The sequence below is a fragment of the Acipenser ruthenus genome, chromosome 18 (assembly GCF_902713425.1).
Source record: "Acipenser ruthenus chromosome 18, fAciRut3.2 maternal haplotype, whole genome shotgun sequence".
NCBI classification, from domain to species: domain Eukaryota; kingdom Metazoa; phylum Chordata; class Actinopteri; order Acipenseriformes; family Acipenseridae; genus Acipenser; species Acipenser ruthenus.
This window is the reverse complement of record NC_081206.1, coordinates 19189130-19204036: the sequence shown is the minus strand read 5'-3', so window position 1 is coordinate 19204036 and position 14907 is coordinate 19189130. Positions and strand designations below refer to the sequence as shown.

At 37.6% G+C, this 14907-nt stretch overlaps 1 protein-coding gene across 1 annotated transcript; it reads right to left on the bottom strand.

Annotated features, from left to right (window-relative positions):
- Positions 1-727: 727 nt before the first annotated feature.
- Positions 728-14733, bottom strand: LOC117422620 (5'-3' exonuclease PLD4-like). Its single transcript, XM_058992175.1, has 11 exons — positions 14548-14733; positions 12215-12316; positions 9417-9619; positions 8685-8868; positions 8034-8154; positions 7665-7792; positions 6810-7010; positions 5389-5528; positions 3017-3182; positions 2151-2247; positions 728-1695 (listed from the first exon to the last, which is right to left on the bottom strand). Exons 1-11 carry the CDS (start codon positions 14731-14733, stop codon positions 1469-1471), a joined length of 1755 nt encoding a protein of 584 aa, XP_058848158.1. The 3' UTR covers positions 728-1468.
- Positions 14734-14907: the final 174 nt, after the last annotated feature.

The following is a 14907-nucleotide window of genomic DNA, read 5'->3' as shown; positions in this document are numbered from 1 at the left end:
TCCTCCTTTTGTTTCCCCCTGCTACCAAGCAATCCAGTCAATTTTAATTTACCACATGGTGGCCCCAAATAGCCACAGATCTGCAGGTTTTTGCATTTGGCTTGTTTTTAATGTTTGACATTTGTATGCCTTTTTTATGTACCAGACAGGTCTGTTTAATCCTAAATTCAATAGTTTTGACAGTGAATTTACAATTCTGCCTCCAGAACGTTTCATTGTTCATGCCTCTGTAGAAGCCACCTTTCTCCTGGCTCACGGACATGTGCAGTTGGCAGCTAACAGTCTCCTTTTGTATTGTGCCAGTAAAGCAGAGCAGAGAGGTTAACTGCCTCCCTGTATCTCTGGAAGCTAACATTTTGAAAAAGGATGAGCATTTGCATTTATTTTTGTTTAGTTTGCTGAAAAGCATTATAACCATTATAACCATTGTATTTCATATACAAAAGCATATATTCCAGCCAAACCAATGTTGGATGCCAACACAATCTGACTGGATATTTGTGGTCACTGTTTCCACATGTGCATCAGCAAATGTTAGGAATGACTTTCTCAAACACAGTTTAGCAAAGGGTGCACACTACCTTCATTGATAAAATCCTAATATACCGATCCTACAACAAACAATTGCACATTTAATATCTGCATGCAGTTTAAAAACTAGACCGTAAACCATTGGAAAGGAATGCCCTATCCTTTGGCAAACCTAGAAAGAAATACCCTCTTTTTTGTGAATAACATTTATTGATAAAGCACATTATTTATAATTATTTACAAGCATGACCTTCATGATTCATCTTAGCACATATTAGTGGTTAAATTAGTATTGTTACATTAGTATTGTTATATTAAACTATTATAAAAACCATTGAAAAACACAGCATACTATTTGGATTAGATATTTGATTAAGAACATACTATATCTGATTATAAATCTCGTATGAGAAATGAACTACTCGCAATTCCAGTAGGCTTACATGTTACCTTGTGTCTAGATGACATGACAGAACTCATATCACCTGGACTTGTTTAATACTAGTTTAAGATTACAATCTTTGTTTTTGTCATTATAATAAGGCAGGTCCTGTGTAGGGTGTCTCTAAATATTACAGAAATGATAACTGAGATTGCTTAATTGTCCTCTTCCCCAAACTGCACAAGATGACATCTCTTATAATTAAAGAGACACATTTAATGTATTAGAAGGATTTGCAATTTTCAGCCCAGTTATTTGTTCTTACTCTTAAACTGCCAGCTGTGCTGAAGTGTGTGGTGGTTTTATGTGGTGGACTAATGTTCAAACTCATTTCCCTTTTGACCAGATACTAACCCTGTTAGAATTCCATTTTGAAAATATAAATCACACATCAATACTGAAATAAGACATTTGCACTAACAGATGGAAATCTGGCCACCCAACTCCCAAAACAAAACATAAAAGACATCTCTTGTCCTGGATTTCTCTTTCCTGTCACACACCACGGGTAGGCCGAGCTTTCTCAGAGAATGCACAGTGGGGGTGGTGCTCCAACTCATCCAAGTTTATGGCATACTTTGAATTCCAGTCTCTATCAAACACCCCCTTGAGCTGCTCCTGGACTGTCTGTCTGGTGCCGTTCAAACTCTGCTGTGTCTGGCTGATAACCAGCCCCACCCCAGCTGTGGTGTTGAAGTAGTCCTCTGACCAGTTGGAAGTGCCTGAAACCAGCCACATTGATAAAGTAGTTAAAAGACCCTCCACACAAAGTAAAAGCATCATTTTAAGATTTATAGAAAGGCTAAACCCCTTGTGTATCAGATTGGTGAGGGCTGACAACATCCCTGGTTGAAAGTGCATTGTAGTGCCGACACTCAGCATGTACTATAGCACAGCATATACCAAAAGAAAGAACAATCTAAATAGATTGATAAACAATGCACCAAAGGAAAATTTTTACAGCACTTTTCTTTTTTGTTTTTTTCAGGTTTGCACATAGGGACAAGAACATGGTTCAATATGTCTTGTTTAAAAATGTAGTTTTCAATGGTTTTATATCTTGTTTTACGTCTGTTGTGCATTGAAGATGGCTGGTTATAATTGTTATACAGTAAGTATTATCATTATTACTATATTTTACTATTGAGAATACCCTGGCAGAGTCTGTGTTACTTACCAATGTATGCAAGTTTATCAGTAACCATGTACTTGTTGTGGTTCACTCTAGCAAAAGGAATGTCTGTATGGTTCCCAACAGGAACAATGTAGAGTTTCTGGGAAAGACAATAGACCAGAGAATCTGTAACAGCACATTAACCCCCTTCATTTGAACAATGTTCACCTTTTAGTTCTCTTAATGTTTTTGTATTATTATGGCCAAAATGACCTTTATTCTACATTTTCAATTGATAGTTGACAATACGTTCTTCATAAAATAACTGGCAAGGCAACCTAGCTTTAATTTTTGTTTTATTCTTTAAAGGAAAAGCACAGGTTTGACCTGAGATTTGAAATATGTTTTTTTTGGCCAGCTTGTCCTGTTCTTACAGACACTTCTACATAGAGGTCATCTATCAGTTGACAGACGTAGAATTTAATATGGAAGCTAACAGTGCAAGGACATGTCTCAAGTAACCAACATCTTGTATATAAGTGTAGACTTGAGGTTTCATGTGTACAGGTACAGTATCAGACCAATCAGAGCAGTATGTATGGTACATAGACAGAGAACACTACTAGTATTACATTCAGTGCTGTGGATCTTGGTGGCAGATTGTGATTGTTTTAATATGAGGATTCACATATCTGGTGCATTGCTACCAAAGTAAATTCAGTACCCCACCCTACTCGAGAAAACATCTCTAGTGGCCCATCTGAATGCCATCATGCTGTGTGCTTTTATTATAAATAAAAGTCCCTCTTAACTATGAGAGTAAAGTCTGAGTGGGATTTTTACAAAAGGCGCTGCACTGTTTGGTGTCTGTGTTTAACTATTGAAGTATTTGTCGGGTAACTGAGTTTATTAATACGTTGAGATCTTACAACTTCAACGCTGATGTTCAATGGTGGATAACTAACAGCACTGAGTGACTTCAGATAAGGAAACATGGCAGGGTCACTGTGCTGCCAGCAGCTGATCAAGAGGCGGATCTGAACGTGACGCTCGAAAGCCGACCTCCTCAATGCATTATCAAGGGCTGGCCAGTACCTAGAACATAAAACATGTATAGATCCATCAGCGATTTACAAATAAGATGATGAAGTAATTACACTTTGCATATGATACGTCCTAGCATTGCTAGACCTTCTCTGCACATTTATCTCTAATAGTCGGATTACCTTATCTGTTTAGGGCTTCTATATGAACATTCCAATTTGTGTATATATATATATATATATATATATATATATATATATATATATATATATATATATATATATATATATATATACAGTACTGTGCAAAAATTTTAGGCAGGTGTGAAAAAATGCTGTAAAGTAAGAATGCTTTCAAAAATAGACATGTTAATAGTTTATATTTATCAATTAACAAAATGCAAAGTGAGTGAACAGAAGAAAAATCTACATCAAATCAATATTTGGTGTGATCACCCTTTGCCTTCAAAACAGCATCAATTCTTCTAGGTACACTTGCACACAGTTTTTGAAGGAACTCGGCAGGTAGGTTGGCCCAAACATCTTGGAGAACTAACCACAGTTCTTCTGTGGATTTAGGCAGCCTCAGTTGCTTCTCTCTCTTCATGTAATCCCAGACAGACTCGATGATGTTGAGATCAGGGCTCTGTGGGGGCCATACCATCACTTCCAGGACTCCTTGTTCTTTACGCTGAAGATAGTTCTTAATGACTTTCGCTGTATGTTTGGGGTCGTTGTCATGCTGCAGAATAAATTTGGGGACAATCAGATGCCTCCCTGATGGTATTGCATGATGGATAAGTATCTGCCTGTACTTCTCAGCATTGAGGAGACCATTAATTCTGACCAAATCCCCAACTCCATTTGCAGAAATGCAGCCCCAAACTTGCAAGGAACCTCCATCATGCTTCACTGTTGCCTGCAGACACTCATTCGTGTACCGCTCTCCAGCCCTTCGGCGAACAAACTGCCTTCTGCTACAGCCAAATATTTCACATTTTGACTCATCAGTCCAGAGTACCTGCTGCCATTTTTCTGCACCCCAGTTCCTGTGTTTTCGTGCATAGTTGAGTCGCTTGGCCTTGTTTCCACATCGGAGGTATGGCTTTTTGGCTGCAAGTCTTCCATGAAGGCCACTTCTGACCAGACTTCTCCGGACAGTAGATGGGTGTACCAGGGTCCCACTGTTTTCTGCCAATTCTGAGCTGATGGCACTGCTGGACATCTTCCGATTGCGAAGGGAACTAAGCATGATGTGTCTTTCATCTGCTGCAGTAAGTTTCCTTGGCCGACCACTGCGTCTACGGTCCTCAACGTTGCCCGTTTCTTTGTGCTTCTTCAAAAGAGCTTGGACAGCACATCTGGAAACCCCTGTCTGCCTTGAAATTTCTGCCTGGGAGAGACCTTGCTGATGCAGTATAACTACCTTGTGTCTTGTTACTGTGCTCAGTCTTGCCATGGTGTATGACTTTTGACAGTAAACTGTCTTCAGCAACCTCACCTTGTTAGCTGAGTTTGGCTGTTCCTCACCCAGTTTTATTCCTCCTACACAGCTGTTTCTGTTTCAGTTAATGATTGTGTTTCAACCTACATATTGAATTGATGATCATTAGCACCTGTTTGGTATAATTGTTTAATCATACACCTAACTATATGCCTACAAAATCCCTGACTTTGTGCAAGTGTACCTAGAAGAATTGATGCTGTTTTGAAGGCAAAGGGTGGTCACACTAAATATGGATTTTATTTAGATTTTTCTTCAGTTCACTCACTTTGCATTTAGTTAATTGATAAATATAATCTATTAACATGTCTATTTTTGAAAGCATTCTTACTTTACAGCATTTTTTCACACCTGCCTAAAACTTTTGCACAGTACTGTGTATATATATATATATATATATATATATATATATATATATATATATATATATATATATATATATATATATATATATATTCCAAAACTGCTATATAGTACTGTACTATAGTTTAGTGTTGTTAACAAACCTATGGTATTTAAATGAGTGATAAAAAAAAAAATCCTTAGTCAATACAATATAACCCTAACCCTTTTCTGCTATAATTGTGTGCTTACATCGTGTAAACAAATTTACATATTAAGTACATTGTAACTATGCATAATAACATTGTAATTATGTGCAAGTGCACATGTATTTACTAAGTAACTACTATGTAAATACACAGTAATTACAGACACTTAATGTAAAGTGTTACTGAAATTTTACACTACCCACTTGTGCGGCCTTCTGAAACGGGTGGTGGGGAAATATTCCATCACCGCCACATTGATGAACTTGTCAGCCTCATTGATTGCAGAGACGATAGCGTCCAGGTCTTTAGTTCTACCACTGGGGCAGAAAATAGGAGGTGAACCCTGAAACAGAAAAGTACCCCAGTGGTTACTAGTCACAGGCAAGGCATTGGGGCCTATTTCTTGTTGTTTTTGTCAGTTTGTTGTGGAGTTTTTATCTTAATTATTACCTTCTCAATAGTGTAAGTACTAATACAAAGAGAGACCTAAGTAGACCATATTCATTAAATAAACAATACAACAAAAATAATTCCAAACAATTAATATACATCCAAAATGATTACAATACTAGTGTGGAGTAGTGGTTAGGGCTCTGGACTCTTGACTGGAGGGTTGTGGGTTCAATCCCCAGTGGGGGACACTGCTGTTGTACCCTTGAGCAAGGTACTTTACCTAGATTGCTCCAGTAAAAACCCAGCTGTATAAATGGGTAATTGTATGTGAAATAATGTATAATGTAATATCTTGTAACAACTGTAAGTCGCCCTGGATAAGGGCGTCTGCTAAGAAATAAAATAATAATAAAAAAAAAATAATAATACCGCAACACGCATTTAAAAGCGAATGGGCAGGTTCACAGGCATGATAGATGTCAAAGGCCAGAACTGCTTGTAGCAAATTAGCTACAGTTCTCTACCACTGGCATTTGTTAAAGTAGCATTTCAGATATCTTTTGGTGTAGTGAATGTTTTTGTTTGCTCTGTTGTGGAAATAAAACTATACATTAAAGCTAATTAGTGATACATGTCTGATGCAAAGTTAATACTATTATCAGGCATACAAAGGTTTTTTGGGGGGTATGGTGACATTTTAGAATTTGTTTTTAGGTTATAGGCTGCTTGAAGTTTAAGTCACTGTTTATTTAGAAATACTAAAACAAACTTAAGAAATTCAATTACAATCTTATTAACGTCCTTGTCTATGTGAACTGCTGTAACTAGCACCATCCCCACCTCTACAAGTTTAATGTCCACACTTAGCACACACACATTCTTTTTATGTCCATTAAGAGATCTTTAACACTTCACCAATTAGGAGTGGAGTCAACGAACACCATCCAGTATGTGAATGAAAACTCATTGCATCATGATTTTAGTATTTCTAAATGTAGCTTTATGGAGCGTTTAATAGTTATGGATGATATTAAGATCCCATTCCTGTTAGCTTTTAGAGGGCTTCTACTGTAGGAGCATGGCAACTCAGCTGAAACCATCCTTGTGGTTTATAATAATGTGTAGGATTTTAAAACCATGGATATTAAACTTTAAACAGGCAATTGCTAGGTATTGGGGCGACCTGACTACCTGATTTATTTAAACTCGGTAAAAATATAAAATCCCTCACAGAGATATAGACCCTGGCAGGGGCTCCGTTGATGTTCAGCAGGAGAGGGTTGTCTTTGTTGAAGGAGGTGGAGTACTGCTCTGGCCAGGGCTGAGGGACAGTGGCGTTGCGGTACCCGAGGTCCCAGTAAGACTGAAATATCTTGTACAAGTCCTTCGCCAGACAGGAGCAGTTATAAATCACAGCACCCAGCTCTTTGACCTTTGAAGAGAAAGACATCTATTAACGTATGACCTATCATCATGACGTATATCATTTTCAGTATGCAAACACTGTGTAAATGTGTGCAGTCGTTACAGGTAGAATAAGTTGGGTATTCCAAATTTAATTGTTTTCTTACTAATATATCATTCATGCTAATTGGTTTTCCATTCTTTTATTGCTTCTGTTTTTCATGACATGTTTTAAAAATGTTCATAATATATCTCAGCAAGGTTCATACTAAAGACTCCTAAAACATGATTCTAGGTTACACCTCACAAGGGTGTTTTGCAACATCAATGTCTCACCTTCTACACCTGGACAAGCTTCCCGGGTGACAATTGCGATGTGAATGGCTGGTTGTGTTAATTGCTGCAATGAGTGTGTGTTTTGTTTTTAATTTTTATTACAGGGAAGCTTTCACAGGTCGAATCTATACTACCTTTAAGGATATGCATCTGTATTTTTCCATAACTAAAATGTCCTTTGATGAATGTAAACAATCTGGACTGTCAATAAGAAATGTTTTCTGATAAAGTATCGTGCACAGAAAGCTAAAATTTGTTTTCGCTAAATGAAGAAATAGTCCAGCACTGTATTATCTAGTGCAGTCTCACAGCTCTATTGCACTTCATTAGGACAAGCAGAATTTACCTGAGTCAGAGATCTCCAGTCCATATTAGCACTTCCGATATATATGTGTTTCATGTCAACAATCCACAACTTTGTGTGAAGAACACCCTGTGTCAAATGGCCAAAATTCACTTTTCTAACATGAGCACCTAGAAATACAAAAGAAAATGGATTTTTTTAAGCTCACCAACCATACTCTAAAGAAGATACATGTTTACAAGGTTTCTTGTGATGCTTCAGTATTTGCAGCAGAAATTAAAATGTACTATGTCATTTATCATGCATATGTACTGTATGTGTAAACTACCTGTGAAAGGAAATACTTTGAATAGTTTGGGAGATATCACCTTTCAGATATGTCCCAGATTTAGTGTTTAGACTGTTTCTAACCTTTGTTCTGCAGAACCTTGAGGTCTGTTGAGTTACTTGATAGTGAGGGAATACTGGAAGCCACAAACACAGACACATTCCTTGAATGCATGTCCACAAACTGCTGCAGGATGTGTTCACCCTGTCAAAAACAAAATCCACAGCAGGGTCATTTTAGTACACTTTACATGAAGCACAATGGTCCTATATAGCCCCATGCATATCTATTCATTAATGGTAATGTTAAAGCAAACATGTATTTATATTTTAAAACATGTCTAGTACTACACTAGGTTAAATAAATCTTTGTTTACAAGCCATGCTTTTGGACTGTCTTGCACTTCCTGGGTCATTTTAATTGGAGGGTGAAATCGTCCCCACCCCTTCACTGGTTCCTTGCCTGTCAATAAGCTGCGTTCCCTTTTGACAGACATGCTCTCAGCCAGTAACATGCTTTGACCCAGAAGACAATGCTGGCGTGAAATGACCAAAGGAAGTTAAACAGACTTCCTGGAAGGCAAGGCAAGCAAACTGGGGACTTCCTTTAACCTCGTGAAAAATAAAATGAAAATGCATGTTTGCTATATCATGTTTTTCTTTAAAAACTGTACATCTGAGACATATGTAGCCAATGGAAGTGAAAAATGGGTAAGATGTCTGATGCCAACTTACATGGACGTCAGAAGAGGTGTTCACGTCGATATCCTCTCCAGTAAGAGACCAGTAAAAAGAGGCCACGTGGACGCTCTTGCTGGCCACACTAAGAAGCTCAGTCCAGGCCTCATACAGAGGCTTATGAACAGTGGCATTCTCTCCATACTGCACATCCACAGGAATGCTTTCAGTGAGAATAAAACTGTGAAAAGAATGAGGTGCTGTTGAGTAGCATACTGGTGCTACTAGGGCTGTAGTGACAGCAGACACCCATATACCGCCAAGTGAAGTCCTCCAGCACCTTCATAACAGATCAAGTTCGATAGCCTATGGGTATTAACACCTATTTATAATCTAGTATGGTTAAATGCACACCACACAATGATGTGCCCAGTAATATAGATGCCAGCTAACTGATATTGTTGAGCAGAATGAGATGACACTGTACCAAAAATACCACATCTGTTCTATGTAGTATTTCTTACTGTGGTACTGGATTTCAGGGGAGCGTTGCAGGGGGGCAGGTAAATGGTTACACTCAGGTGTACCTGCTGTACTTAGAGAGAAGACATGTTTGAGGCCACAGAAGTGTTTTTTTTTTTTAAGTCACCAGGATTTGATGACTGAAACAGAAAAGGCTATACAAAGTGAATCTAAACAAGAAGAAGAAGAACTGGTAACTGTGATATTCCATTGTCATACCAAGTTGCTCTTTAAGTGGCAAAGGACAAAGGAATGTATTCATCTCACCTGCTGGATTCATTGCAAACATTATCGTCTTCCAGGTTTGTTTCACTGTCAAACAGGACCTCATCTTCCTCAAGAAGATCAGCGAGTCCCACTTCAGTTGAACATGTTTCACAGCTTGTGATCTCACTCCACATTGAAACAATGGTTGCCAACAAAGCCAGGCTGCCTGCTGTGAGTGCCAACAGCACAAGAGCTTTGGAACACTGGAAATGGATTCAGATAAAGCCATCTGTGTTAATGTGAGTTGATGGTCTCGACCCAGATATTAGGCCTCATCACAAAACCACTATATGGTACAACTGGCACAGTTTCATTATATTGGGTTCTTTTTGTCTTTATTTGTTAAAATGTGTCTCCTAATTAAAAGTAATGGCTGGATTCTATCAACATGCTGAAAACTATGTGCGCTATTTTTAAAAAAAGTATATATATAATGAAACTAATCATTATATGCATCATATTTACACTTCTTTAAATGCAGAAGTGGAAGATATCCACCAGGGGGGATCCCTGTTTTTCGAACCTGTGCTACAAATAATGCCTCATTTGTTCTCCAGTTTTGGTAACCCCTGGCTCAAGAAAACCCTGAAGTATATTATTTAGTTATTTGGCTCTAGTTTTGTAAAATGAATGGGTGTTTTTCTCATTTTTTTAAAAAAACTAGGAGTTAGTATTTTACTCCTGCATGTCATAGCAGTTCACAGAGCACTTTCTGCACACAGGACAATGCTTATTAGTGCTAACATTTCTGAATAAGGTCCAGAGGTTTGAATAAAAGGCCAACTTCTTATTTTTAGGCTTCAAACTGCCTCTGTCTGAATGAGTCTAGTACACACCCATGGTATAAAATACATTTTGCTGACATTGTTGAGATTAAAATAACACTGCAGTAACTGAAAAAGTCCACTTTAGAAAAAAATGCTCTTCTATTTACTAAAAATCAGTGAACGAAATGCAAAGCCAAAGATACTCTTAATATATAGTGTATTTAAGATATACAGACATGCTCAAATTTGTTGGTACCCTTACAGCTCATTGAAATAATGCTTCATTCCTCCTGAAAAGTGATGAAATTAAAAGCTATTTTATCATGTATACTTGCATGCCTTTGGTATATCATAGAATAAAGCAAAGAAGCTGTGAAAAGAGATGAATTATTGCTTATTCTACAAAGATATTCTAAAATGGCCTGGACGCATTTGTTGGTACCCCTTAGAAAAGATCATAAATAATTGGATTATAGTGATATTTCAAACTAATTAGTTTCTTTAATTAGTATCACACATGTCTCCAATCTTGTAACCAGTCATTCAGCCTATTTAAATGGAGAAAAGTAGTCACTGTGCTGTTTGGTATCATTGTGTGCACCACACTGAACATGGACCAGAGAAAGCAAAGGAGAGAGTTGTCTGAGGAGATCAGAAAGAAAATAATAGACAAGCATGGTAAAGGTAAAGGCTACAAGACCATCTCCAAGCAGCTTGATGTTCCTGTGACAACAGTTGCAAATATTATTAAGAAGTTTAAGGTCCATGGAACTGTAGCCAGCCTCCCTGGGCGCGGCCGCAAGAGGAAAATCGACCCCAGATTGAACAGAAGGATAGTGCGAATGGTAGAAAAAGAACCAAGGATAACTGCTAAAGAGATACAAACTCCAAGGTGAAGGTACGTCAGTTTCTGATCGCACCATCCGTTGCTTTTTGAGCAAAAGTGGGCTCCATGGAAGAAGACCCAGGAGGACTCCACTTTTGAAAGAAAAACATAAAAAAGCCAGACTGGAATTTGCTAAAATGCATATTGACAAGCCACAATCCTTCTGGGAGAATGTCCTTTGGACAGATGAGCCAAAACTGGAGCTTTTTGGCAAGTCACATCAGCTCTATGGTCACAGATGAAAAAATGAAGCTTTCAAAGAAAAGAACACCATACCTACAGTGAAACATGGAGGAGGCTCGGTTATGTTTTGGGGCTGCTTTGCTGCGCCTGGCACAGGGTGCCTTGAATCTGTGCAGGGCACAATGAAATCTCAAGACTATCAAGGCATTCTGGAGCGAAACATACTGCCCAGTGTCAGAAAGCTCTGTCTCAGTCGCAGGTCATGGGTCCTCCAACAAGATAATGACCCAAAACACACAGCTAAAAGCACCCAAGAATGGATAAGAACAAAACATTGGACTATTCTGAAGTGGCCTTCTATGAGTCCTGATCTGAATCCTATTGAACATCTGGAAAGAGCTGAAACTTGCAGTCTGGAGAAGGCACCCATCAAACCTGAGACAGCTGGAGCAGTTTGCTCAAAAAGAGTGGGCCAAACTACCTGTTAACAGGTGCAGAAGTCTCATTGAGAGCTACAGAAAACGTTTGGTTGCAGTGATTGCCTCTAAAGGTTGTGCAACAAAATATTAGGTTAGCGGTCCCATCATTTTTGTCCATGCCATTTTCATTTGTTTTCTTATTTACAATATTATGTTGAATAAAAAATCAAAAGCAAAGTCTGATTTCTATTAAATATGGAATAAACAATGGTGGATGCCAATTACTTTTGTCAGTTTCAAGTTATTTCAGAGAAAATTGTGCATTCTTTGTTTTTTGTGGAGGGGTACCAACAAATTTGAGCATGTCTGTATGTATTTGAAGAGGACTTTCACAATATGAAAATATTACAGTACAAATGGCCAAATAAAACAGTGTTTGGAACTGTTTGAAAGCAGTAGTGACCAAACTAGTAATGGGTCCTGGATGAAAGTCGAGTAATACAATGCTATAAAACAGTGCCTGAGATGACTATTCATTCTTACCCTGTGGCTGGTATCTGTCTTGGTGTTGTTTAAACCCTTGTAAGGAACGGACCTTGATGAACTTGAAAATGCTTTTTTAGTTGTACTTTCCATTGTGGTAGTCTTAAGGTGTGAGACAAAAAACAAGAGAATAGGGAAATGAAGTGTTTCATTACAGTAGTACAATATAGTGTCCAAATACTGAATACTACAAAAGGGGAGTGTATCTTTCCACTTGTTTAAGTGATAAAACCTGCTAAGGACCTTGTTTAGCTCAAGTAATCAAGTGTGTCAGTCTGAGGGGGTGTATATAGTAGTTGACTGTATGTAATTACATTTCTAGATACATCTTTCCATCTAGAGAACCTTTCAGAATTGGTGAGTATAAGGCAGCTCCCTGTCTGTCTGGGGGTATGTATATAGAGGCATACAGTGGATGTAGTGTAGTAGGTCTAGCTGTCTCATGTTTCTGAAAGCTTTGTATTTACAGCACTGACCGGGGATGCATATCACTCACATGCCTTTGTTCAACATACTTTGAGATTTGCCTTATATTTCCTTAAAATGCTTGCTCATAAATGGCTCTAGAAAAATACACTGAATAACTCTCAGACACCCTGTGAGAGTGGCTCCCTATGGAAAATACATTTGTACACTAGTTAAAAGAAAATACATCAGTCTCATAACTTTGTTTTCTTTGTGTGTTTGTCTTTTTCATTAATAAAGCTACATCTGCCATGTAAATTCATTAATAGCTTATCTTGCTGCTTCCACAATGTATTACTAAAACAAGACAGGGAACTGAAAGCAGCTTTTCTTCCTGTTTTTACAGTGTCGATTCACCACATTCTAATTTCCTTTTTATCAGCTTACTCTATAGGGGTGTAGCTGACAGAGGTGGTTAACCCTTTCAGATCGGTGATCACATTACCATAGTACAGTGGTCGTAGTTAGGATCCCCTTTAAAGTGACTTTGCTCAGGCATGATCCCCAATAGAAAAGAGAATGTACTAATAAATGATAGAAATATATAAAGTCATACTTTATTGTCTGATAATGTTTAAATGCAATGTCTACATTATATAAAAGACATGTAGTCTAAGTAAAGCGTGTTTTCTTGTAATGAGACCCCCTGAACCCATTCCACAACCCCCCAAGGAGTCCCCATGCCTAGTCTGAGAACCACTGCTGTAGAACTGTTATACACAGTACTAAGATGTTCCATTAATTGATGAATAATTCATTTTTTTGATTTGATCGTTTGACTTGTTTCATTGATTGACAGCATTTTGTATCTTTGTGAACGGCATCATAACTAAATCCCTTTTTTTATTCATTTAGCTATTCTCTATTTAACAACTGCTTTAATGTATCAGTATTGTAATATATATTGTTATTGATACATCATTATTATATAACTATTGAAGTACCGGGGGTTTGGTTTAACAAAAGTTCAAATGGTTTTAGTAATGTCGTTTTCCAGGTTACTATTTGAGACTACACTTTGCTTATACCTGGGGATGACTGTTGAAACAGCACTGCTGAAATTGCTGTATTTCTTGAAGTCACTGTGATTAATTGTAGTACTGAGCTGATGATATAAATCCTGTGCTACTTACTGTGGGCTCCTCTGCCTCTGAGGTTACAATTGCCAGTGTCATTTTTAGCACCCTGAATCTTCACAACAATGGTTTATTATTTTTGTAGTTGTTAAAAGTTTTACTATACGCAATGTGCAATGTTTTTCACTAATTACACCGCTTGATTCATTTCAAGAGCTAATTTTCACATCTTAAATTATCCTTCTGCAGAACAAAATGTGACATGTTTTCTGTTACGACCAGACCAATGAATAATAATAATAATAATAATAATAATAATAATAATAATAATAATAATAATAATAATAATAATAAACTATGTTCCCTTAAGTTGCATTCATTCAAATATATTGTTCCCTGTTGTAAAGAAGCTAAAACATGCAGGGCGTGACAAAGAAACTAAAATTGTGATGTGATTTAAATAGATACGTGATACGTGACCTCCCCCATATGAATAGCATATAAAGCCAGTAACATCAGAATTGTACAAAATAAACACAAACAACAAGCAAATAGAATGAGCATAGATTTCTTATTCTTTTTCATTAAAACAATGAACAAAAGCATACTTTTGACTGAATTTATGAACATTGGACTCCTTGCATATTAGTGGTAATTATTATAAGCATTCATAACCCCTAGCTATTAAAGCATATTAGTGCACTTGCGAAAATCTTCTAGAGTAACAAAGCCAAGTTCAGACATTTTTTCTTTTTCAAAGGGGTGGAAGTATATATGTATTATATTAGTTACCTCTTCTCCATCGACTGCACAGTTGTCTTCAGAAAGCAGTTTTGTCGTTAGTAGCACTGTCTCCACAGTCTTGTTGTTTCTGAGGATGCTGTGACGTGGTGAAACTCTCAAAGGTACAGCTGGAGCTGGTTCCTCTTTTGGCTTCTCACTCTGTGTGTACAGCACATGCAAATCAACAGTCCTCATGAAGACCAGTAAATAAGGCATGAGGACAGAGCTCACTGAAAATTCCAGCGACTGCTGGTGAGCTGGGAAATGGGACAAATCTATTCAATTCTTACTGGGCACCCAGTAAGTATATTAAATCCCAGACAAGCTTTACAGCAAATACTGTATATGAATTTAGGAGAGCGTGCAACA

Bases quoted from the DNA above. Each gene is read 5' to 3' on its own strand.
- LOC117422620 (XM_058992175.1), bottom strand. From the start codon at position 14,733: ATGAGGACTGTTGATTTGCATGTGCTGTACACACAGAGTGAGAAGCCA. The intron at 9,620-12,214 runs GTAAGAATGAAT...ATCCATTTCCAG, and splicing joins AGACAGATACCAGCCACAGG to TGTTCCAAAGCTCTTGTGCT. The intron at 8,869-9,416 runs GTGAGATGAATA...TTCTTTTCACAG, and splicing joins GTTTGCAATGAATCCAGCAG to TTTTATTCTCACTGAAAGCA.